The 27,130-nt window shown below is 44.7% G+C and overlaps 1 protein-coding gene across 4 annotated transcripts in view; it reads right to left on the bottom strand.

Annotated features, from left to right (window-relative positions):
- Positions 1–27,130, bottom strand: part of rerea (arginine-glutamic acid dipeptide (RE) repeats a) — a 132,636-nt gene that overhangs the window by 60,939 nt on the left and 44,567 nt on the right. For all 4 annotated transcript variants that reach the window (XM_023272563.3, XM_023272562.3, XM_055012969.1 and 1 more), the window contains 2 exons: positions 20,777–21,287; positions 12,723–12,793 (listed from right to left, as the gene is read on the bottom strand). In XM_023272563.3, the coding sequence (XP_023128331.2) occupies positions 12,723–12,793; positions 20,777–21,143 (438 nt within the window). In that variant the 5' untranslated portion in view covers positions 21,144–21,287. The remainder of the gene's footprint in view (positions 1–12,722; positions 12,794–20,776; positions 21,288–27,130) is intronic.

Genomic DNA, 27,130 nt, shown 5'->3' with positions numbered 1-27,130 from the left:
TTTAACTGGCATTTTAGCATAGCAGTGAACAGTTTGCACCTAATTATGGCCAGTTTGCCGCTGTGTAATGAGTTGAGCAAGCATCTCAAACAGCCGTCCGCACAAGAACGGGACGGCTAAATTTACTCTCTTAAGGATAACCAACACGTGTGCCTACAGGCTTAATGCTGAGGTGGGCTGGATGTTAAGTCACGTGTGAAATGTTAATAGGTAAGAATAGTCAAAACAAAGATAAAGACAAAAGGGGAGAGCAAGGACAGTGTGAGTGTGATCAATAGGAGTAATCAATATTTCCCCTCTGTGCCTTTCACTGTTTGAATTAGTACTTGCATTGCACTACAATGTAACCTCTTAGACGGGCTCAAAGTGCCTTTATTTCACTTGTGGGATCTGCATCAAAATGAAAATAACCAGCTTCAATATGGTAAGAATTAAGAACAAAAGAGCAACTAAAGTTTTCTTAATTGGGGTAAATGCATACATTCCTGTCATTGCCTTTACTGTACAAGAACTGATCATTGTTGGCGTAAATAAACCCAAATTAGACATTTAATTGGCAGCTTCAGAAAAGCTACAGCAGTGCTTAGACAAACAACTAACATCATGTCTCATTATCACTTGAAGTTGACCCATCTAAAAACCCCTCTAATGATCCGGTGAGGTATCTTTAGAGATGACATTTTGGGCCAAAAAGTACTCCAGGAGACAGTCAGCCATCTGTTAACAGCAAGCGTCATAAGTCCCCTACAGGTCCTGTCACAAGTCTACAGCTCGAGGAGTGTAAGCACAAGTCCTACTGCGCCGGGCAGGCTGAAGAAATGAGGTGTGTGTTTTGTGTAAATGTGTGTGCCTTGGCTCTGCAGGGAGGAGAGGACGAGAGGTCACTGTCTATACAAGGAGCACACCTAGACAGACGGGGGTCTCAATCACCTCCATCAACCCTTCACCACCCTCCACTTGCTGATGGAGAGAGCCTCCGCACTCATCCACCAACTCCATTACCCACTCTGACAGGGCCGCACATTAAATCATTCCATTTCACCCGGAGATGAGCGTGAAGGTAGCAGAAAGAACTGGGATGAAGACAGTGAGTTTTTTTTTCTACTCTTTCCTCTTTTTGCTAGCGTTTGAACCCGTTCGGACGTGGCTATGTGCTGGGCCGGCATCAGATCAGCCCAACATCCCAAAATGCCCAGAGGCACATGATTCATCACAAGCACTAAACAGCAAGGAGAGCAAAAACAATAATGTAGAATAAGGTGAGGAATGTAAGATAGGAAACGTGTAAATGATGGCAGCTAATAAAGAGTTATTCTCCTACAAATGGGGGGAGGGCATTACGGTGAACTATAAATGGGCTGTTAAGGTCAACAGCCCAAGGTTAGCTTCTCGTGATATCGCAGTTAAAATCTATACTGGACTGTATTAGTCTTAGCAAAACACACTGCCGGTCCCATCTGGATTAAAAAACGTACTTAAAATGTCCTGATTCAATTAGCTCCGTAAAAAGTGAAAGCAGGAATTAAAGTCAGATAAAAGCTTCCGACACAGATTGCCAAGCAGGGCAAGGAGCTCACTTTTACAGCTGTAAAGGGGTAAAGGAGAAGTCACTGGATAAAAGGCATACAGGATTTGACAACTGTACAAAAAAGAGACTTAGGGGAGGTCTGCATTTTTAAAAATCATTTCATTAAGATAGTGCTTAAGCTAATTTAACAGTAGGCTTAATAACACAGACTTTCCTCCCTCTGCTCTGTACACAAGTGTTAACTGCCTGTTGGAACAAAGGCGGCTCTGTTCACAAACACAACACTGCCAAACTGTTAAGTACATTCCTATAAAGAGAGGAACAAAGAGCATTTGAGCGTGGCGGGAGGAGAAATGAATACAGTTACTGAGGGAATAGCACAGCTCGGCCCTTTGATGCCAGGAAATGTCTTTACCATCACAGATAGTGTTTATGCTGCTTCGTGGCATACTTTTTTAAGATCGAGGCAACAATAAAATAAACTGGTAGTGCTGTGAAATCTCAGCAGAGATGATGTTTGGGAAAGATTAAGGCTGAGAGGGAGGAAGATGGGAGTCTGAGGTATGTACTGCCAAACAGCAGACACGCAGAGGAGATGGTAGAGAATTTTTAGAGGTTCGGAGTGTTTTTCTGGTGAGTACTTGCGCTACACAACGCAGGAATAATGAAGTGTGCAGTGTTTGGATGCGAGTCGCACACAAAGAAAAGCACAAACACCTATCCGCAAGAATAAATGAAGTGTGTGTGCAAGTGTGGCGAAGCGTCTCCAAGCCTTTGCAGCTGTGGTTCCCTCAGTCCATGTGATCCATTGGCGGTGACAGACAGGCAAACACAATTTAGACTCGCCCATCAAAACACATGCAACAGCAGCCACAGCCACTGCAGGCGGAAATATGACGCACTGAATGGAAAATACACAATCTTCCTTCTGTGTCTGGGAGACGACCAGCATAGATGTGTCATTAAGTAAAATCTAGTAAAAACCTGCTTTGTACTAGCCTCATAAGCTAGTTTTTTTCTTTACTACACACAACCGAAAACAATCAACACAACACAATTTCTGCGTTGGAGAATGTGAAACTGTGCTCAGTGATTCTCTAAGGATACTGTTGCATTTTATGGTTTAGAGGATTTTACAAAATCTACTAAAAATCCTCATTTGACAGCAGAAGCTTGAACTGTGAGCCCTTCAAGTATTTTATTTGTTGGTTATGGAGAAGCTCCAGAGTCTAAATCCTGATGACATGAGTGGTATAACTCTTTTTCGGTTTCTAGGTTTAGCAGAGAGTTTTTTTGCCGTTCACATATACTGCCTGAGAAACTGCATGTGAGAGTTCTTAAACGGGGGAGATATTTCCCTTTCATGATCAAAGCGTGAGCATATGCGAGCCAGTTGTGTTGCATTAGATCAACAAGCATTCAGAGATGGAGGACAGATCGGGTTAGGAGCGAGTCAAGCTGTAGCACATGTACAAAATGTCAGAGGGTCTGTATAGGATTGCAGTGTTGCTGCAGGGGAGCCGCTGGAGATGGCAGCCCTGTGGTGATGTTGCTGTTGTTTTAAAGGTTGTGCGAGGCAGCGGGTTCCGAGGTACAAAGTGTAGACATTCCTCAGACCTCACAGCAATCCCTGAAATTTCCTCTTCTCGTGTCTGCTCCTCTATCTGACCAATGCCCTTGCCGTCCTTCCCTCCTTCCTTCCTCCCTTTCGCTCTCTCTGCTGGCAAGAGTTAATTTGCACCATGTGTTATTTAATGGAGAAAGGAGGGGGGGGAAACAGGGCCCTAGTGGAAGCTTGTGAACCCGATACCACTGTAAATCTCCACTTCCACAGCGTTACACCCTCTCTCACCCCCTCCTCCTCCTCTCCTGTTCTCTCATTCTTTTTTTATTGGCATGTCACACTTTGGACAAGCTGGAAATTACACTGAGCTGAGCTGAGAAGCAGTGGTGAAGCAGGACAGATACCTACTTAAGCCGAGAGAGAGAGGGGAAAAGTGGAGGGTGGAAAGGGAAGAAAATTAAAAAATAGGGGACATGAGGGAAGTGGTAATGTAATGTGGGAGAAGACCAGGAGGTGGAGTAAAATTAGCCATCCATTTTCAGAGCAGAGGCCAATCCAATTAAAGCTTGACCAGTCCACGCAAATGTGTTTAGTGTCTGGTTACTACACTCAGCACTGGGTGGCCAGGAAGAGACAACAGATTCTCCCTCAGAAAGCAACACTCACTGTAGCTACTAGGATTCAGGGGGGAAAAAATGCAGAAAATGATAAGTGAATGAAAAACAAATGAAAGGAAATCATCCAGCCCCAGTGGTTGTGAGACACTATGAACATTAGCCAACTTCAAAGGACCCTTTACCCTCTAATTGAGCATGCAACCCCCTATGAAGGAGTAGACTCTTTTCTTTTCAACAGGAAGACCTGGTCAGGCAGTTAAAGAGGCCTTGTCATTACTTTCATATACAACGACCAGGTGGAGAGTTCTGTATGTTTTAAGAGCATTAAATCTACCTGCATTTCTTGGTGTCTTTGCTACATTTGTTTTCCCACTTTCTCATCAAAGCCGGTGCCAAAGACGGCAGCAGTGTCTGTTTGCTCTTCTGCTTTTAAGATAAAATGTAGTGCTTCACGCCAGAGCGCCGTGAATTCACTTCAGATGATAGTGAAGACATCAGAGTGGATGTTTTCACTTGTGATGTGCCAGAAAAAAAAAAGGAAAAGTGTCTAAGGCACCAGCGAGTATTTCAACAACTCAGCAACAAAGGGTGAAATTAGCACTTGGATTTCTACACAGGGCCCAAATGTCATCTGTCACTGAAAATGATGTGACGCATTCACATGAATCTGTGTCTGAGATACGGAGCAAAGCTGCTGAAAGTAAACTAATGAAACTCTAAAGAGGGAAGAGTGGGAAAAAGGCTTCACCGCTGAATAATTAAGCAGCAGAGGGTCAAAGAGGTGGCTATTGATTGAGCTTTTAAAGAGCCTTATGAAAATGCTACGGCCGCTGGCCTGGCCCTTCAGCCTGACCAACCCCCATTGTCCAGCGGCTGCGCCCACTCCCCATCTGGGAAAGTAATCATCACTCATAAAAACACACACAAACCCCATTTTGATTTCAGTCTTTCTATGTCCCTCCCCTCCGTTTTCTATCCTAGAGAAAGAGATAATCCTATTGGTTGAACAACTAGTTTCCATAGCAGCATTTAGCTAATGCAAAGGGAGGGCAGTGAGGGTGAGAGAAAAAAGTGTTATCTGTCCAAAAAGATGAAAAGAAGGAGAGAAGAGACGAAGAGTCATGGAGAGGGTTGGGCAGGGTTCGTTTTATACCCACAAGGAGAGCTGAATACAGCTTGCTCCAGTCGCTGGGCCTGAAATGTGCCGTTATCTCAACCTTGCCATTTCTATTGCTTTATTTATTCATCACTGCGCGCATGTGGACAATCAATCTAAACCTGCCTCCCCAAAGAGACAAAGCTCTGCAGCTGTCTGAGAGATGCACGCCTGTCTCCATCTGATTTGAGAAATGTACCGAGCTTGCAAACTGATACAGAGTGCATCTACCACTTGTCAGTCTTGCAGATTGTGTCTGCGTAAAAACGTGCTTGCATAGAAACAGCAGCTGCTGCAGTTAGTGACCCCAACACCTCAGCTCAATGACCTAATGTTATTACAAAGAATGGCATTAATGGCTTCACCTCAATGAAATTTCAAGAGTGCAGAGAAGGGGGGGGGGGGGGGGGGGGTGCCCATACCTCATAGAGGAGCATTAATCAAAACAGTCATAATGGGGAAAGTCACCTGATACTACCAAAGCAGCACTAAAAAATCCTTTGCTCATGGGGTCTAGTCACAGCCAACTGCAAGGAGAGGAAAGGAAGGGGGCCATTTGTCACACAAAGGTAGGTAATCTGAGCAGAATTCATTTGTCCAAATCGAAAAAATTATTCCACTTAATGTGTTATCCTGCTGCAGCTTACAGCAGTTAAGAAGTATAGTGTCAGCAACAATGTCTGCTCTGTTTTCCTTTTGTAGGTAAGTGACAATGAATGGCCATTCAGTGTTTCCTAGCTGTTGTGCTGTGGTTCTATTGCTTTAAGGCTGCTACTCAATGGGGAACATTACAGACAGAATGCTTCAATCAAACAGCTTGCAGCAGGCTTGCCTGGCCGGCCATGTCAATAGACGGTGAGATGCCCTTGTCAAAGCTGCTTCCTCCCAGAGAGCACAGAGACAAGCAGACACTTAAGACAATTGTGAAAGGCTGCACCTCCACATGTTCATGCCAGTGAAATGTACCAGCTCGCTTACAGCAGCTGAGTGGACTGTGGTATGAAAGGAAGAGCTGAGCAGCACACATGCACACACAAACACACACACACAAAATTGCCCCTAATGACCATAGCGCCCCTTTCTCAAGAGATGGCAGCGGCTGCTGCTCTGCTCGATAAATATTAACAAGAAGTGCGACTGATGGCGGTGCTCACTGATCCATAATTGCATTTCAAAATGTTCGGTGGGGCTGGGGTGGAGGGTGGTCGCACAGAGAGAAACGGGAAGAAAAAAAAGAGGAAACTCAGCCTTCTAGACAGCAAAAAGAGACAAGCGATGACTGTGTAGTCAACTTCCTACTATCATCTCAATGGCTCAGCACCAATGAGAGAAGGTTGATCATTACAGTCTGACGGCTTTCATTGACTCACTGCTGCATGCATCACAGTGCAGCTAAACATAAAGGGAGAACCTGGGGAGGGATCAGAGGGCTGGCAGGGACCTCCATTACCACATGTACATTAACTGATATATTTGCATGGGTCTGAATATGTGCAGACTGGGTAGCTGCAAGCTAATTAGCTAGTGGATCTCATTGTTAAGCTAATTCTCAGCACTTTGGATTCCATTAGGGCTGTAGTCAGGGTCCACAGAAAACCTAATAACTGCTCATGTTAAGCATGCGTATTTATGCACATATATTTGCATCTTTATGAAACATTTTTAATTATGGGCTCTGAATAGGTGGCATTTTCCAAGGCAGCATGATAAGCACCAGCTAAAACCATCAGGAAACAGAGATACAATTAACATTTGCTGTGTGTGTAGCCGAGGTATACACACGCTGTTTACATGACAACTGTGCTGCTATATGAATCCAACACAAACATGTATTTGGGTAAAAGCTCGTGGACAGTGCATATGTCCTGATTCCACACCGACAATTATAGATGTCACAGTTAATCAATGGCTTTTTTCCACTAATCTCATCATATGTTTATGGCTATATCTAAAATAAATAGCTTAGTAAATTTATGCCACTGAATTTAAAGCTCTCTTCTTCTGCAGAATAAGCAGCTGAGTGATTACAACAGAGAAACTCTATCTAGCATCATTAAAACAGCACATTCAAAAAGTCCACAAACAACATTTTCTCACTGTGAAAATCGCTGTTTTGCTCATTAATTCTCAAGCTATCTGCTAATTACACTTTTTTGGCTCTCCAATCATGTATTTCAAACTGCTTCAAAAAAATTACTGATATCTTTTCACAAACACCAAAACTGTTCACTGATAAATATAGTTAAAGGTAAGTATCGTGAAGCATCTGGAACTCAGAAATACTAGTAATATAGTTAATAGCAAATGCTTAATATATTTTGAAAGCAGAAATTGATTTTTTTTTTTTTTAAACACGATTGCAGAGCTGGCACCAATTCTGAAAAATAACTTTAAAATATTTCTGCTGTATTTGACAGCTGAAGAGGAGTAAATAGAGCGTTAAAGAGAGAGTGAGATTACAAAACAAGCACGGAAAAATCACAACCGTGCTTCGTGGCATCAATTAAAATGTATTTTCTAATCATAACTTGCAAACCCACATGCACAAAAACCCTGCTTGGAAACATTTGTCACAAAGCAATTCATTTGCCTTTTCCGACACCTTTTGTTTCAACATCAATTAGACTGACACCCGTCGGCTGCTTCCTATAATACACAGACACATGTATAGTGATTGTGATACCCGACAGTGCTGGAGAACATCCTTCCACTGGGCAAACATGTAGAATGTGCAACATTTCACAGATTTGCTTGTACAGAGTCTCAGTGGACGGGTGTAACCTTACAATGCAGTCAAATGAGAGGCACTAAATAAAAATCAGAGAATACAGCGCGAGCACACGCCACGTACTGGTTATATGACAAAGAAAATCCTTAATCCTTTTAAGCTGATCAGGCCTGCAACATATGAGCTGGACTCCTGGCAAGATAATTGCATTGTACGTGGCATCTAATTAAATGTCCATAAGCAGGAAGATCCAGGGGTGGAGATGTGCATGTATGTGTGCGAGTGAGTGTAAAGCCAACAGTGGAAAAGAGACTGTGTGTGGGTGTGTGCTGGTGTACTGGGCTCCTCAATCCCTTGTTCCCAGAGGGAGAAACGCTGCAATCACTCCATTAGTGAAAGAGGGAGGGAGACAGAGATGCTGGGAGGAAGCAGAGAGAGAGAGAGAGAGAGAGAACGAAGGACCTGGAGAAGGAAGGGAGGGAGGATGGAACACAGCTGACTTGGCCAATAACAGCAAATGAGGTTAGATACAAGCAGAGAGGGAGGTAGGAGGGTCAATGAGCATCGAGGACATGGACACAATGACTTGAACATGGGATGGGAGGAGGGAGGAGGGTGAGTGACAGCAGATAAAGAGGAGTGGGGGACGAGGGGAGGGGGGAGAATGAAGTGTAGAAACAGACAGATGAGAGAGTGAGAGGGAGAGAAATAGAGACGGAGGAGACAATGGAGGTAAGAAAAGCAGGATGGATCGGCGGAGTCAGGGTCAATGGGCAGATATGGCTGAGGACTGCTCAGCGACGTCGGACGGCTTATTGTCTTATATTCTGCTCTCACTGCAACAGGCAGCTCACATCTGCGTGTTGTTGCCAACCACATAAATGTGCATCACAAGTGCACGATCATTAGAAAGGACAAACAGATGCAACCACGCAAAACATGCGAGCTCGCGGCTGGCGGGCTCACTGCATTACTCTCATCAAATATAGATTGTAAACACATTACAAGGTCATGGCACTGGGTGTAAACTGAAACTCGCCCTTGTGGGGAAACACACTGGAGGATTGTTGGCCCTTAATTGACCAAACTAATCACATCAGAGAGAATCAAAGAGAGGTTTATAAAAATACATACTGGTTTTCGGTGCATTTGTGATGCACAGTTTTAGTCACATTAACACACACATTTTGATTCCTTCTTCGATTCAATTAATCAACATTGCATAATGTTTTGTTCTATCATACATTCCCTTTGCTTTTCTGCTTTTATTTTCTATCCTGTCGTGCGATGATTTGTTATTTTCAAAAAAACTGATAAGGTTCTCTAATGTTATTACACATATTCCATTTTTTTTTTCTGATAATTCAAACGTAGGCACGGCGGAGAATTAATAGCAGCGCCCGCATTAGAACATTTTGTCACGCTTCAGTTCCTGATTTTGTTTAATATCTCTAACGGTTAAAATGGCCTCCCGCCGGTCATCTTTGTATCCGGGCAGACATTTTAGGAGGAAGGCAGGAGGCTGAAATCTATATGGTGGATCAATATGTCACAGAGGTTGCAGTGGGCACCACAGCTGCCACTGTTGAGTAAACAAGCTAGGGAGAATGATTGTCCTCCAAGTCTCGAATGACCCCAATAATGCTGCACAATGGATTTTTTTTTCTTGCATATGTTATTGCTGAATGACTGCGCTCCATTTGTATGTGTGTGTGTACAGAAGCACACTCATGCAACAAGACTAAGCTCAGATTCATCCGGACACGCAGCGCCAGAGAGATAGAAAAGATACAGAGACAGAGAAGCGGGTTTCAATCCTTGTTCTTCTCCACACAGGGGGAGATTGATGGCTGCATGCAGGATTTCTACACGCCACTAATTGGATTCACAGGTCATTAGATAAAGTACACAAGTGAGACTGTTACTGCCTAAAGACTGAGGATGGAGAGAAAGACAGGGAAAAGGGAGAAGGGTGCGAGAGGGGCAATATTGATGAGGTTGTTTGGTTGAGGACCAATAAAATTTCCTCCCCCTCCGTTGTGCCTCTGAAGCCCTGCTCCACCACACAGAGGGGGGTCGATCGATAATTTGTGTGGCAAGAAAAGGTGGGGGTTTGGAGACAGAGGCAGGGAGGGAGATAGAAAATAAAGAGAATGAGTTGATGTCTAATGCGTGGCTCTCTTACATGAATCTCAAGTTGCCAGTTGTCTCTCCCTTTCCATATATTGTGGCAAGAGGCGGAAATGAGAAAATGAGATTACACCGACCATTATGTTCAGCAGAATCAGTGGACGAACTCCTCCCAAAGGCACGAGTCTGTGGCCCAGTTTTGAATGCATGGGGTGACGGGGCAGAATCGAGGTTGGTCACATAGATTGTACAGCGTGGGCCATAAGTTTCTATACATAGGAAAATGTACATTATTTATATAACAAATAACCTAGAAGATGCGTCTGACGCTATCTTTGGTGGCACATGGTGTATCAGGTGAAGAGACAAGACATAAAGACAAATAAATAGGTTGTTTTTCTTCATTTCTCCTCAGGTTCACCCTCAAAACTGTTATTACTCTTTTCATTAGGATCTATGTCTATGTCGGATATTTTAAAATCTGACTTTTTAACTATATGCACTTTACAACAGGCTATGCCTTGAAAGCACTTTTATAAAATAGTAGCACTTTAGGGTAGGTTTAACCCAATCAGTGTTAATTGTCATTGTCTTTGTTTTTCTATATTTTCTTTTATACATCTTTAACGCTGTATTTTTATTTATCTTTTATTTTTTTTCTTTTATGTGTGGGACAACGGATGGAAATTAGCCTTGTGCTAAATCCGCCGTATTTACTGCAACCTTGTGGAAACTATTATGAGATTGTATGTTCATTATTATGCACTGTCCCATCCAAATAAATAAAAATAAAAAATAAGTAAATCATCTCAAGGAATGTATCACCAACGCCATTACAAGCATAACTACAACTGTGCTAATGCAAGTTCATCAACAGTGGAAAACACGTATTAATATGTGTTTTTGAAACAATGGTAATCATATAGAGCACATTAAATAAATAAAAACGGTTGTCCAACATAAAATGATTATTTTTCCTATGTATGGAAACTTATGGCCCACACTGTAGTTTCTATCAACACGTGCCATCATCAGAAAGATAATTTTGTGCTCGACTACTAAAGAGAGAACACGAGTTTTCACCGTAGCCAGAGAAGCAGCAGCAAACTTTTGTGATTTGCAGCCTTGTGACAAAGTGAGCTCATTGAAAAAAAAACAAAAACGATGTACTTGTTTAGAGAGCCAGCGAGGCTTGTTGTTTTAACATAGGAGGACAAGGGTACAGTCTGCTCAAACACATACAGGCATGCAGATGGCTGTTCATTAATTACAGATGGATTGGGGGAGGGAGTAATGGAGAGACAGACACAGAGAGAGAGAGAAGGAAACGGAGTAAGGTCAGCTAATGTAGCCTGTATTCTATCTCTCTCCCCGGACAATTACCTCTGTCTGCCCCGGACCTCTTCTGGCGCTCTTAATCAAGGTGCAGGTGCGTGGGTTTACATGTGTGTTTGCGCATGTGCGTGAGACGGCGTTCCTGCCGTCCTCAGCACTCTCTAGCAGCAATCCGATTAAAGCCCTGCTGCTGTGGGGCCTGGCTATGAGGCCTCCAGTTCACCTTACAGCCACTGCTACACACAACTACTGCCCTTTATGTACTGAAGCATTCACCCACACAAACACAAAGGAGGAGGATCACTTTGCTCAAGCGCACCAAATGTTCTTTATATGCAAACACTCACTGTCCCACTGTTAAAAATGCAGTGTGTGTGTGGCCTCCGAGCTGATTGTAACTTTTCATTACTTTGGCCCTGTGTCCAATCTAACTGCTCACCAAATGTCCCATGCTCTGCTTAGACAACCAAACTGTTAAAAAGACAAGCAACACTTGGCGTGGCCGCGGCTTCATTTGGCGACAACAACCCATTGATTACATATTCTAGCAGTCTCTGCCCATTAAACGGCGGTCACATTATCGCAAACCTGGACCAAACCGTGTTCCGCCTTTTGCTCATGGCAGTTGGACACCATACAAAAGACCAATTAAAAACAATCACATTTAGTTGCATAATCAATTTCAGGCTTCACTGGCAAATTTGCATTTGGCGAACTTTGACCTGCAGATTTCCTCAGCCAATAGCAACATTTGTCTGGGTGCGCTGACCTTTGAGAAAAATCCAACATTCAGCAAAGCATTTTCACTGGCAGAGTGAAAACTTCCTTTGATGACACACCAGCACAGATTATACAGTGAATTACTTGAATAAGCTGTTCTGCATGATCTACATGTGAAATGTTCACATTTTGGAAAACTGTGGCTCAGTGTATCATTAAAGTCAATTACAATGTAGCACACTAACTGCATCTCCTAAACCACAATGCTGCACGAACAAAGACAAATCTGTTGTGGGTGAAGTCGAATGCAGCTTCTCCTTTAGCAAACATAGAGAATGCAGTGTGAGAAAAATCAATTGTGTGAGTGTGTGTGTGTGTGTGCACGTGTGGCTGTGATACATTTAAAACGTCCTGCTGCTGAGAATACAAGCACCACCTCGCTAAACTGACCAAGCCTGATGAATCAGCCATTCTCAGAAGCAAATTAAAAACTAATTTCTTTCTTTATTCAGCAAAAGAGCCAATTTGGCCACATTAGGTCGTGGAAAAAAATCAATTGAAAACTGGTGAAGGTTTCCCTCATTAAATCAATTAAGTGCATCTACAAACATCTATATTTCCATTACAAGCATTATTAAACTGCCGGTGGATTGCAAAGGAGGGTAATATTCAAGGCAGACTCTCAGAGGGATTTTTATTTGTCCACACAACAAATTACAGGATATGAAACAAATTTAAAATCCAACTGCTTTTCACTATGACCTTTATTAAAAAATCTCATTAGACTTTTTGGTGCTTGCGCAGGCTCGACTTCCACTGGAATTTCAGAAACAGTGGCATGTTTTCCAGCATGGGACACGAGATTTCTGGGTGTGTTGGTGCTGAATGTCAGGCTCATGTGAGGATACGAAAAAGGACAGACAGGAAACTGAAAATCTACTCACCAGCTTGAAATCCTGAATGCTACAAATGAAGTAGGGAGTGTTGGGCCGCCGACTCTCAATGTACACACAATCTGCAAGCGAGAAAAAAAAACAGGAGGGAGGGAGGTTTAAAGAAGATGTTCACACTTCTCAAAGCTTTCATGTTTTTAAGCAGCCAGACTCAGTAATATATTATTTCGCGTGCTGTTACCTCTGCTGAAAAGACATTTTTTCTCCTTGAGTCAAATTCAATTGGAATGCGAGTAATAGGATTAAGGACTTTTGGAGCGCTACAAGGTTGCCTTTCCAAAGCAAACATTACGCCCTAGGGGAATTATGTTATTGTTCCACTCCATTTATACACCAATGAGCAATACTGGCTTTAACCCCATCCCACCCTAGAGTTGTCACTGTAACTTGTTCCTAGAAGATGACAACTGTACCTCAGTTAGCTCCGGGTTAGCTTGAGTGCAAAAAATTCCATCCTGTAATTATTCAGAAATGCTGCTTAATGACGTGACACTCGCAGGCGTCAAAAGCGGGTTTTCTAACGCCGTGTGTGAGGAGGTGGCCCTGGCCGGCTGTGCTGTTAAATTGAATGCGACTGGTGGTATGGCCAGGTCGTGAACTCTCATCTCCTTAACAAAAACATTCACGCTGCAGAGGACAAAAAACACACAGCCACTTCTGTCGAGAAGAAAAGAGGAAGGAGGCGGTGGGAGGAAGGGGGACATGGCTAATGGTTACTGCAAAGCCTGGCACGGCGCTTTCCAGAAACAGCTGGAATCATTGCAGAAAAAGACCACTGAATTCACACATTAGCAAAACAAGTCACCTTTTTGTCGCTTAGGTGAAGGAACAAAAAAAAATCGTGTGATCAAGCTGAGCGTAAAATGATTGAGGTTTTAAATGCTGTCCTGTAAAACAGAGTTCTCACTTGCTCAACAAGCAGAGCAATCAAAAGCAGCTCGCTTAATTGATAGAAAAATAGATCTGACCTTCTATTCAGACGGAACGAGCTGTTTGACTACTCCTACCATTTGCACTTCTGCTATTATAAACACGCAGCCACAAAGGGAGGGGGGACGGTAAGGAAGAAAAGCCAGTATAGCTTAGATTTACACTGACAACACTTGCTCATTTCACCAAAACACATGCTGAGCCGTTCAGTACAGAAAAGCTACGGTGTCCACCTCACAAAAGATATGCGACTACCTCCTCTTCTTTCTTTTTTTTTTTTCAATGACTGACACTGCCATCATCTGTTATTTGTTTGTGTCAACAGAGTTATCGATCTGGCTGTGGGTTTATCTTACCGCTTGCAGAGGAAAAAGAGGGGTGGCAAAGATATTAAATGGCTCTGACACCCTAGATACCATTTGTAGAAGGGGCTGGTGTGTACAAGTGCGCCTCTGACATCATGGGCTTTGTTTTTTGAGAGGCTGTGTGTGTGTGTGTGTGTGTGTGTGTGTGTGTGTGTGTGCGCACGTAGCCCCAGGGTGGGCTTGTTATCTGCTGTGGGCTGAATGAGCTGTTCTAAAGGGGAGGGGGGGAGAGTGGTTATCGCCCTCGCTGGCTCTGAGTGACGCATTATATCTCTCTCACTACTGCCCTCTTCAAGCTTTTTTTCCCCTCTCCTTTCTCCCTCCTCTACACCATCCCTGGAAGTCATTTACAAGATAACATGAATGAAAATATCCATCAGTGCTATTGTGTGATCTGTGAGCAACGCAGTGTGTGTGTTGAGAGACGACGAAGAAGAAGAAGCTGAAGAAGAAGAAGCGGGTAGAGGAGGAGGAAAAAAAGAGGAGGAGGTGGGAGCAGGACGGAGGGAGTGGGGGGAGGGCAGAGAACAAAAGAGACTAATCTGAATGAGATGACATGTTTCAGAGGAGTCAAATCGGGGGAATTAGGGTTTAGTGTCCCTTCACCTCGGTGGCACATTCATTTAGAGGCCAGATCTGTGCGTCTGCACCCCTGAGCACATCAACAGGCATAAAGAACAGGCAGCGAGAGTGAAAAAGATAGGTGGTGGTGGTGGCGGTAGAGGAAGGAAGAAAAAAAAGACAGGGATCTAGTTTAATCATTCACAGACAGCAAGCGAGTCTATTCTTCGAACGTCAAAAGCACATTTTGAATTCATCCTGGGCACTAAAAGTCTACTACCTCAAGGGCATTCCTCTGAAAGCGACTTCAACACGAATCTCAATGAATGTGAAAGTTAAATCCAAGTTAACGCTTCAGACTCTGCCATTTGAACGAGAAAGGGAGGCAGTGGAGCTCACGGACGGTTGGGTTGGAGGGGAGGGGGGTGGTGGGTTTGAAACGGGCCACACAGTTCCTCCAGGGTCTGCCTGGCTTGTTAAACATTCCTGCCATTTTGTGCATTTGGAAGTGGGTCTCCTCACTCAAGTGGAGAAGTGGAAAAGGGGAGGGATGAGGGGTTTAGCTGTGGAGGGGGTCTATGTAGGGGGATGGGATTTTTTTTAAGGTTTGAAGTGTGTGCTGGCTGGATGCATGTAGCCTTCGCTGCACGAGGAAGAACCACAGCGAGGCCTTTTCTAGATGAGCGCTCTTGTTCCTCCAGCAGCTCCAAGTTTAACTTCTTCTGCCGCTGACCTCCTCGCCACCCAGACGGAGAGCGAGAAGCTCGATACTTCGACAGACGGAGATAATCATGAAGCTACTGAGCGCAGCTCCTCAGACCCGAGCGCCGCACTGGAACCTGATCCTGGTGGTCATTGTTTGTCCAATTACAAAGTCACCGCTGAGTTCAAGCTACTGAATATTCACTGTTATAACCTCACGACACACACACACGCCTTGCTTTTTTTTTCTGCTGTGGTTCATTGTTCAGCCAGCCATTCTCTTACGGCTGCCAAGCATGTCTAATCTAAAACACACCTAGACTCAGCAAAAGAGCCATGTCCTACTCTCTCTCTCTGTATCAGGCAAATAAGATGCTGTTTAATTTGCTGCAGCATTCCAGCAGAGGGGAGGTGGAGTTCTTAGATAATATCGGTTTGGCTTTTCTTTTATGCGGCAGCAACAATGGAGGAGTCACATTGTGAACACAGTCGTGGATGCCAATGTTTTTGTAAACAGTGATGGGGGGGGCATATTTTTAAGATGCAAGACAGGCTTTGTAAATCAAAAGGGTCATTTGATTGAGCTGTGCTTGCAGGTGGAGCGTGCTAGCCGAGAGGCAGGACGCACCTGCATTGTTAAAAGTGTTGCTGGGTGCAATTTAGCAGCGCATGCATGAAAGAAAAAAAAAAACCCACGCAGCAAAAGAGAGTGTGGCTTTAGCAACGCAACCCCCCTCTTAGACTCTACTGATCCTAAAATTAAATAGCGCAAGGAATGCAATAATGGAAGAGCAGGAGTGTGAGGGGACTAGAGGGCCAAGATGGACAGAGAGCTCAGGAGAAAGAGGCAGACTGGTGTTACCGCTGATTTACAAAACACTGCAGCAGCTTTGTGAGCAAAAACCAGCTGATGACCAGTTCCTTACTGGGCCGGTCCCAGTAGGGAGGCGTAACAGGCAGTCGGGGGCCTGAAGGTGCACCGACACTTGATCCCTCCCCAACTTTTCTTCATCTCCTCACTTCCACCGGCCCAACAAGTCTCCCTTCTTCTCGCTGGAAAAGCAGTGGGAAATACCTGGCAAGCGATACCATCAGCTCTCCACAATAGGGCAGGCCTACAGCTGACTGAGCTCCTGGGGGAGAACAGAGGCTCTTTGACAACACCCCCCCTCCCTCCCTCATCCACCACCCCTCTCCTTTCCCTCTCGGCTAGCCCACGCTTTCTCATTTAGCAGTCGGCAGGTGGTTGGATTTCACTAAAAAAGCCCTTTTCCCAGAGTCTCCAGCGTGGGGAGAGATGGGAGAGCAGAGAGGGCCTTTTAAAAATAGATCTGTTCAGTTAGCGACAGGCTACAGATTCACACTGCTATGTTTCAATGTGAAATGACTCCGAGGGCTTGTCCCTTACGCTAGCTAGACTAGAAACTGTAAACTGATCGACAGCTAGCCTTTGTAGCACAGGGGATGTGCTATGCTAATGTGCTGTGCAGGCTGTTCTGGCTCTGGAATAACCAACATTTGCTGAACGGCATTTTAATAGCTTCTTAATAGGATCCGTACTGAAAACAGTGCAAATTCAGTCAGATGATGGCATTATAAAACAAGTATTTCAGATTTAAATAAGTACAATGTCCTTTTTAAAGGTATTAAGTGGATTTCAGGTATTTTTTTCAAAATTCCAAATGACAGATTCTAATAATATCTACATGTGTGGCGTACTTGAGTAGCTGCAAAGGGAGCAGTGAGGAAGTCAGCTGTTCTTGACAGAGAGCCTCAGTGAAATTATATTTACACTTTAACAGCACCGTTAAAAATTTATAACTGAAGCGACTTAGAAATAGAGATTTAATGTGGATCTGTCGCATCTGGTCGATACACAATGCGGATAATAAATGCCAGCATTAGCAAAAATAATGAGACGCGCTAAATACAACGTGAAGGAAATTACAGCTGTCACATATTTGAAGAAGGAAAACGGACGCCCTTGTAAACACTAAGAACATGGCAGGTTTGTGCGGCTGCCAACAGTTGGTCCAAAGTTTGACGAGAGGAGGAGGCCTGGTTATCCAGCTCTGTGTGTCTGTGTGTGTGTGTGTGTGTGTGTGTGTGTGTGTGTGTGTGTGTGTGTGTGTGTGTGTGTGTGTGTGTGTGTGTGTGTGTGTGTGTGTGTGTGTGTGTGTGTGTGTGTGTGTGTGTGTGTGTGTGTGTGTGTGTGTGTGTGTGTGTGTGTGTGTGTGTGTCAGACATACTCCTGCTGTACAGCTTGCTGTGTATGCACATGATACATACAGTGACACACACACATACAAAAACTCCCCCCAGGGTTCTGTGGCAGCTGCAGGAAGAAGCGTCAGTTGTCCACATCAACGACTCCCCCAACAGTCACACACACAAGGTGTTTTTATCAGTCTAGCCTGCGATCCTTCCGTATTACACACTGCACTCACAAATCTATCGCTAAAATTAATCAAGCCTCGTGTTCGTTGAGATGATGAGGTAGCCATGTTGTGTAACGTACACTGAGGTACGAAGGGCAGCAGAAGTGCTCTCCATTTTAAACCAAGCGGCCAATTCAGTTAGTCAGTTAGGAAGGAAGGAGACTTGTATGGCAGCCTGCCACCTGCAGCGACAAGCACAGTCCTGCTGCAGTGGAGTGAAGGGATGAGCACTGAGGATAGTACTGTGGTGTGTGTGTGTGTGTGTGTGTGTGTGTGTGTGTGTGTGTGTGTGTGTGTGTGTGTGTGTGTGTGTGTGTGTGTGTGTGTGTGTGTGTGTGTGTGTGTATTAAACTGAGCTTGTGTGAGTTGGAGTGTGCTTGTCAGAGATAGGAACCATGTCTATGACTGTTAAAAGCATTCCTTGTATACAGTATGTGTTACTGTGTGCATGCATATGTGTAACAGTACACTTGTGGGTGTGCACAAATGCTGGTTATCAGCATAGTATGTATGTGTGCGCACCGACAAGTTTTTTTGTGTGTCTCCACGCTTCTAGGGTGTCTCCTATTGATCCCCCATGGCAGTGTGTATAATCTCTAGAGAGAGGATCTATAGTCCAGGGTGGGGGGGGGGGTGGATGAGTGTACAGAATAGGCTCTGGAGATGTCTGGCCCGGCCTGGGGAGGTGGTGAGAGCTCAGCCACAGGGCACGCATCGATTTGGCGTGTCTGCTTGCACTGCATTGGGGTGTTCACCACAGCAGCAGACCATACAAATGGCCCGGGACACAGTCCCCTGGCCACCATCACAGACACACTCCTCCATCCCTTTTAACAGCAGCAAAGCTAGAGTTAGCTGCAGGCCCCCCTACTGGCCAATTGCACTTCCCCATCCAATCGATGTGCACTAAGCCGCCTGAACCCATCTTCAAGGGATAGAAAGGCTAAGGAGAGAGATTGAAGGGTGACTGCAGACAGGGAGTGTAGAGATGGTTTCAATACTAGCTTACCTGTTTTTTCTTATGTGATGACACGGCTCTGTATGCTTCTATATCTCTGGGTGACAAAAGCAATCAAAACAGTATTCTGATTCAAAATTTCTTTCGGCTTCTGCCCTGCTCTCTATCGCAGCCTTCATCTCCCCACGTCTGGTGTTGCATAAATCCCCCTCTGAGGGTGGTCAGTTTTACATATTGTGTGTCACTAGACGGCTATAAAGGGATTTAACATTTAGTAAAGCATAATCCATTGCAGGATTTGTGCCTGCCTAAGCTGCACACATCAAATCTGATTGCAAGAAGGCTGCTACCAATGACCAAGCAGGAGGAGGAAAACAAGCACGCACACACACACACACACACACACACACACACACACACACACACACACACACACACACACACACAACCTATCACTTGAACAATAAGCAGAGGAGACAGCAGGAAGTCGGTCGCTGAGGTGGAAGATCTGCCATGTTATAAATAGGAGCTAAATTACAAACTAGCGTACCAGTGTGGGGGCCACTACTATGAATCGGGGGCTCATTTCTAATCTAACTGCTCCGGTCTACACGGTGGGGGCAGGTTTGTGACATTCAACCCACTCTAAACCTGTCACACTAATTGAAGGAGTGGACAGGAAACATAAATATTTCCCATTAACCGCCCCTCTGGCTGCACCGGTCGCTCGGACGTGGAAATATAAATATTCGGGAGGGATAATTCACGGTCGACTTTGTTTATATGCCTTTTGAATGTTTCATTGATGTAACTGAGTGCTTCCGTTTATTTCCTCAAAAAAAAAAAGAGAAAAAAAGAAACCCTCTCAACCAAACCCCTTTCAGGCCTTTCCATCCCCACCCCCTGCATGGTTGGTTATGAGATACAGCACTGGTGCTCTCTCTATTAAACATGAAATGCCAAGTAAAAAAAAGCCTTAATGGAGTTACACAGAAATAGAGTGAGCAACAACAAGGCTGCTTGCTTGAGGACCTCCACTGATACCGGTGCAGATAATTTAGCCGACCAGATTACACGGCTTGACTGAAAGTGTGATGTGGGGATGTCTGGCTGTTTTCACTGCATCTGCCTGAGCAGATCTGTTTAGGAGTTAAAAAGGAAGGCTGAGTATTTGTGCGGATGTGTGCATGGTTAGGAAGCTGAAGGAGAAGACAGCCTAACACTCTGGTTGTAATTTTCTACGTCTTCCCATTAAATATCCAAGCAATGTGGGCCGCCCCCCCACTACTTGACCTTTTGCTAGCTCCTAGATAAATGAAAAGACATGGCGCTGATGATTTAGTTGCGAGGAGGATAGCGCTGAGCGGCAGGAGAGAGAGGGTAGACTATACACACATGACTCGCGAGCCTGGCTTCCTTCCGTCAGTGTGTGTTGACATTCCCGCCTCTAATACAACCAATTTATAAACAGTAGGTGAACAAGAGGCCATGTTTTCCGCGGCAGAAAAGGTTGGTTCTCTTTTCATCCGACATAATCAAGACATTGCACCGCGGCTCAAAAAAAAATCTCTCCGGGAAACTCGAGTAGTTTGTGGCCCCAGAGGAGATAGCATATTTTCAGTGAGTCAGACAGTGTTGGGATGGAATCATTATCGTGGCTGTCGTCACTATCACATCATATAGTGAAGCACCACTTTGCTTTATTGACTTAGCTCAAGACGAAGCTCAGAGAGGGTCAACTTGGAATTGATTGTATGATGCATCAGCTTCTCGCCTGAGGGAGTACTTCTGTTGTGAGAGGTGCTACTTTGTACAATCTGCAGTCCCTCAGCAGGTTATGACACCCGAGTTCACTGCTTCTTTATGAACACAGGAATCAATCAATGATCAATTAAATTTTTCTCTTAATCCCTTAAACTAGCGTACTGAGTCAGATACATAAATTAATAAATGGGATGCTAAAACGATGGGATTGGCGATCTGGCAAAGTCTATAAATGGATACTGACTGGTGTTCAGTGCAGGTAGGAGCAAAGCTAATAAGTGCGTCTCACCTGCTGGCACGATTAGATTAGTCGTGACCAGGACTTACCTCCGGGTCTGTAAACAACATCGTCCTCTGTAATGAAAGACGTGATTTCTCCGTTCTCTGTGCGCTCGTAGCGTGACTTCTTCTTAGGCATCTTCTTTTTGCCCTTCTTGCCAGCCTCCTCGGCGGTCCCACTGCCTCCGCCGGTGCTGCCATTGTCGTTGTCCTCGTCCTCGCTGTGCTCGCTCTCTGCATAGTTCTTGGCTCCGCCCTCCAGCGTACAGCTGCGCCGGGGCCTGGAGCTCTCACTTTCACGGTCTCCCCGGTCACCGTCCTGCCGGCGGGACTTACCGGCCTCTCTTTTGTCCCGGTCCCTGTCTCTGTCCCTGTCCCGCTCTTTCTCCCGTTCCTTCTCTTTGTCGGCCGTCATGATCCGCCACGTGCCTTCCTCAGTCCTCTCACGGCTGGGCCTCCGTGAAAGGTAGACTGTGAGCCTGGGCTTCAGTCTTCTGAATTTACCAGTCAAATCCAGGGAAAATTTGGCCACACCAACAACCCCAGTGTTTCAGAAAAGCTGTGGAAGAGAAAAAGCAAAAAAGGATATTTAACATAAGTGTGCATCAGTAACCATCATCTTTTACAATACAGAAGCTGCACATTCTCAGTTAAATTGCTGTTTTGTACTGGAGGAGATCTTTTGTGGGTGAGAAATACAAGATTAGTTCCTGGAGATGAAGCAGCTGTGCTGATTCCTCTCAACATCACAGTAATTGTTGGCATTCCCCTCCACAAGTATGTATACTCTAGAGAGCACTGAGCAGCTTTATCCAGAAACAGAATCTTCTAACTTCCTGCTCAAACGTATTTCCATTCTTTCAGAGAGGTGCTAAAACAGAGTTATTAAAGGGTAAAAGAGAAAAGTAGGAAGACAAGTGCGGCGGGAAAGGGGAAGTCGTAACTGAATAAGGTACTGCCGTATTGAAGATGAAGCATGCAGCCAATACAATTACTCAGAGATAATGTACTGAGGGCTTTGTGGCTGTTTTTGTAGTTTGTAAGGCCACAGGAAAGACGTAGCAATGACAGAGTTAAGAGGCTAGCTTCTCTGCAGACCATTTGTGATGACACCAGGCTCAATTCTGCTCATCCGTGAGCTTGTGCGTGTGGTTTTGTGAGTGTGTGTGTGTGTGTGTGTGTGTGTGTGTGTCTGTACGCTGGTTTACTGGACTGCACCCCACCCCAGCCCTCTGCCCTGGCTGACAGTCACCGCTGTGTTAATGTGAAGTGACAGCTCTGGAGGGAAGAATATAGCAATCCACTGGGTAGGGAGAAGGAGGGAGAGGACGGAGGCAGAGTCAGTCATTGCTATGCCTAGTCCACTGCCACTTTTAGCTATCTATGCCCTGCCACTACTTTTTCATGCCATAATGAAATCCTCCATAAACAGTGAAGTGGGTAAAGCTGAAGCAGCACGCTGTCTGCACTACACTGCTTCTACACACAGCGCCTACAAAGGAGGCTACTCATTTACTGCCAGTGTCCCCCCTCACCACCCCCACCGCAACAAATTAACTAGAAATAGTTATTACAACCCCCAGAGGGATCAGACCAGGCAATCAGCACCCGTTACCATGGTTGTGATGGCAGGGTTGGAAGAGTGAAAAATTAGGCAGGGACAGAGATTGAACCAGGTAAAGCAACACCAGCATCGAGTGAAAATTACACAGCATATCCTTTACCCAGAGAATAGGACAGGGAAGAATAGACGTAAAGTGGAAGGTGGAAGAAAGGGCTTTTGGCACAAACACACACACACACGCATACAATGAAGCGCTTTTGACAACGGCACTCCTCAGCAGCGGGTGCTGTCATCTCGTGAGCAGACACCAACTGACAGGGCAGCTGCTCTTGTCGTCGGCTTCAACACAAACACCGGGCCTGATTAAACTGCAGCCTCGTCACAGCCCCATTAATCACCTAATGATGAGTTACCACGGCGACCACTGGGCTGCCGGCATATACACACAAGAACACATTAGTGCACACAGAAGACGCGAGGGCTCAGGAGAGTACTAACGGGTATGCGCTACAAGGACACACACACACCACTGATATATAGACCAAGGAGGTGTGCCAAAACACATACGGAGCCCCCCCGCCTGTGTAGATATCCAGCAACATGCTTTAGAGGTGTGAGGTACATGAAAACCTTCATGAAGGTACCATTTGATAGCACAACTCTAATCCTGGGGGCTGCCAAAATGTGTGTATGAGCTAAGCACTTCTTCTCCCCTCTAATCAGTAAACCTCTTCCACTGAAACCAACAAGGACTCTAAACTGTTGCAAATGGAGGGCTGACCCATTCTTCTTTGATGTCAGGGGCAGTTAAAAGCCACCGCAAGTATCTTTACAATCTTAGGCGCTATTAGTTTGCATCTGGATACCCTTTACACAACCGCCTCATTCTGAATTCTATATCTTCAATTACCCTGCTGCCATTAAAATAAATGTAGAAACATTTAATTCTGTTAAAATTCATACTCGCCAAGTAACAATACGTCCAATTATCTAAGGTTAATTTCTTGCTTGTCGGTAGTGTGGTTTGAGTGCATAAAAAAAAAAGAAGAAGAAGTGAGTCAGTTTGAAGTAGTAACACCACGGCAATGAAAAGTCATAATGTATTGATGGCTGACAGGGAAGAGAAGCGAGAAAGAGAGAGCGAGACAGAGAGCGAAAGTGAGGGAGATGGCTCTCTACCCACTACCTGGGAAACAAAGTGTTTAGCAGAAAGGAGTGCTGGCTGCCTGGCCGATGAATAACGCTGTGAGGGGGCAGGTGAGGCTTGGAGCTATTACACATCAATCACTGGGCCAGGACCCTTTGAAAGATACCAGCTGTCTTAATGGAAAAGAGAAGGAGGGGGCAGTGGCTGGAGAGGGGTTGAGGGGGTCCCAGCTAACAGCACCTAATCCACAATTTACATTACTGCAATGGAGTCAAGGGCTAGCAGCCACCGGGGCCCGGCTCAAATACATTTCTCTTTTCCGTGCCTGTTTAAATGAGACCTCTGGCCTGAAAAACCACACAGTTTGTGGCTCGATTAACACATCATCCCCCACAATGGCCACACAGCAGGTTTCTGTTACTAAACACAGCTTTTTTTTCACTCTCTCGCTCTCTGTCTCCCGAACAGCCTTTTAAAAACCCATGTTTTATTCATTCCAATCACTCCCACATTTACCCAAATCCATGCTCATCTCTGTAGTTTTAATCAAAACCTGTCTAAGGATAAACATCCAAATTATCATGCTTTGCTTGAGTACCTCTATAGAGTGATAAAGCTGTAGGGTTTCTTTTTTATCCCGCAAAAAAATTCAGTAATTGATTAGCTTGGATTAGAAATTTGCAAAAGATGTATGTTATTTCATACAACGTTCTAGCAAGCAAATACTCGAGAAAATATAAGCTTCTACTATGCATTTAAATGCAAATAGAATCTTACACCAATACAACCAACACAGTGATCCACTCAGTTTTGGGAGAGAGACTGAAAAGTCATTCATGGCAATATTCAATTGGAGAATTATGAAGTGGCAAAATGTGATTGGCAAGGATTTAGGGCCGGCTTTGCAAAGGGATTGAATGGAATACTCGCATGAATACAGATTAGAGGAGAACAATGTTAGCATGAATATACACAGGGTTATTAACAATGAGGGCAACTCAAATTGATCCGAATAAACCAGCCAGATCCTCAGCAGTGTGGGGATCCTAGCTGTGGTGATGTTGAGCTGCAGCAGGTTTTCGTCAGCTCCAATCCATTACTCAGTGCGATCTAATCTAAGCTGCCATCCAAGCCCCCTAGAAACAACAGCACAATGAAAGGCTCAGCTGGAGGCGAGGGGTAGGCCACTTCATAAGGGATTCTCTGTGGTCTCTGCACCCTGCCTGCTTTGTCTTACCTGGTGCAATCACGGCTTGCTTTATTCTCTGAGGCCCTTTCTGTTTTAGTTCACATTGGCAGGGCAAAGACACTTGTCTGCTCCACTTGTTTTTCAATTCACTGATGAGTAACCACATCTTTTTTCCCTCTGCTAAAGCTGTGCTCACAAAGGCTCTATTTTTAGCCGGCATCCGGGTTTAGTTTAGTAGGTAAAAGCCATGCTCGAAAAAAAAAAAAAAGATAGCTTGGGGCTTTCCAACATCAACATTTAAACCTGCCTAGAGACTCCTGTGATAAAAAGCAAAGCAATGCTACGCAAGAACAGATCCTCATGCACAATGGCGCAATAAACTATTACCGTCTAAAAAGATTAAGCAAGAGAATTAATAAGATGTTCCTGGGCAAACAACAGCATCTGATACTTTCTTCTTGCAATACAAACCAATGAAACATATTCCCCGTCCAACGGTCCAAAGGTACTTTCATCTATAGTCGTAAGAATCACACTGTGTGCTCCACAGGGTCTAAGCCTCTACTCCATCTCTAAAAGAAGGCTAAATCCCCCTCTAGTCCCTGTTTGTAAGCTCTTCGTGAGGGCTCCAAATGGCCCTGAGGGAGCCGCTCCACAACCCAAGATGTCCATTATCTACAGGGTCTGTGAGCAGGGCTTCATTTTGCAGCCTAATACCGGCTACCTCTGGCTCCGCCACGTTTGTCTGACTGGAGCAAAGCTGAAGGCCATTTCAGCAGCTCTGACTGCTTCGCCAGGCATCATGTTTTGACACAGCTCCTGAGGGAAATGCCAGGGCTGTCCATTGTCACCCTTCCCCTTTCTTCTAAATGAGACACTCTTGAGGAATATAATCGTGAGCAGGGCAGTGACGGACCTCTCCCAATGTCTCATTGATAACAGAAGCAGGAGAATGTGAGCTATGTGGCAGCACACTCTGCTCTCGTGAATGTGGCTCTTAATTGAGTTTCCCTGTAGATCTGTGAAGCAGTTTTTTTTTTTTTTTTTTTACGGTGTGAATAAAGGGCTTGATTCGAAAGGATTTCTAGTGTCTCTCACCTCTGGAGAGGCTCTGACAATTCAATTTTTTGGTGAATTATGCAGTTGTAATGGAAATTTACCCAAAGGTAAAGCTGGGGTCAGGAGAAGTATAAATACACACCAGGGACACATTCAAGGCTGATTTGTGCTAGAAAATATCTGTATCCTGTATGTTTCTTCAAACATTTATCTCTATAAAATATAACAGAGCTATAGCGGGGAGTGGGGTGAGGAAATGAGTTACATGACATTTTCTCAGTTGAGATGTATACGGTAAAAAGATTTACTGAGAAAGGGGAAAAAAAAACCAACAGTGATTTTGTCTACTGTTGAAAGGACTCTTGAGATTTTAATATTCCAGCACTCAATCATGTACCACTTCCACTGATATTCCGCAATCAAATATCCCCACTCTTCCTCCGCAATCTGCCTATCAGCTTAACGATCCTATCCATCAGTTCAACTCCAACTGGTCGTCTAAATGAGTGTGAGAGTGGAGGAAATGTATTCATACGGCTGCCCTACATCCTCCAGCTACTCTAATCACTATGCCACACAGAGTGACGTGCCAACACGGAGGAAAAACTAACATAAATAGATTAGAGTGACAGATAAGACAGCGCTGAAGTTTCAGACTGACAGCACAGGCCAGCAGGAGCACTGAAGGATGTCTTGAAGAACAGTTCCCAAAAAACAAAGCCATTAGGTCAGTACACAAAACAATTTTTCCGCTTAAATTATTTAGCTGTGTGGTGGCAAACTCTGCTATCCTGGAGCAGATGGTCGGGGGGCGGTGGAGGACAATCCCTCCTTTCAATGTCTCCTAATGATCCGAGCCAAAAAACACCTCCACCTCTAGAATACCACAGGATGGTATTACCTCTAATTAGGAAGGGCTATTATTTTATATGCAAACACCTCTCCTCTAACCACCAACCGCCGCCGCGCCAAATGTCCTGACTGATTGCCACTACAAAATAAATAAAACAAAGGATTCCTCTTTTAAACATAGCGTACCCTTTTGTTTGTTACCCCACATGCTAATTTCAGCTTTCTCGCAACCGCAGCCATAACTCATAAGTCCGTGTGTAAGCACTGCAAATAGATGCTGTCAGTAAACGTTCTCCAGTTGGAGATGTGTTTGTTTAAGGAAAAGGACTGGTTTAGAGAGCAGTCAGCAGGGGGAGGTGGGTTGGGGGGAGTGCAATATTCAGTCTAGCGTTCAACCTTGTCATCCACCATCTCAGTTGTGCAGGCCAGTGATCCTAGGCAGAGGGGAAAGCACCCTCTGCAGCACACGAGATGAATAATATGAATGATGAATCTGTGAGGCGTCCATGCAGCTAGTCATGCTTCTTAAACTATACCCACAGACAGGGCTGTGTTGTAAATATTGCCAGATTCTCGATGTGTTTCCCCTCA

This window comes from Amphiprion ocellaris, chromosome 8 (genome assembly GCF_022539595.1).
Source record: "Amphiprion ocellaris isolate individual 3 ecotype Okinawa chromosome 8, ASM2253959v1, whole genome shotgun sequence".
NCBI classification, from domain to species: Eukaryota; Metazoa; Chordata; class Actinopteri; family Pomacentridae; genus Amphiprion; species Amphiprion ocellaris.
Note: the sequence above shows the minus strand (reverse complement) of the source record. Positions and strands in the feature narration are given on the sequence as shown.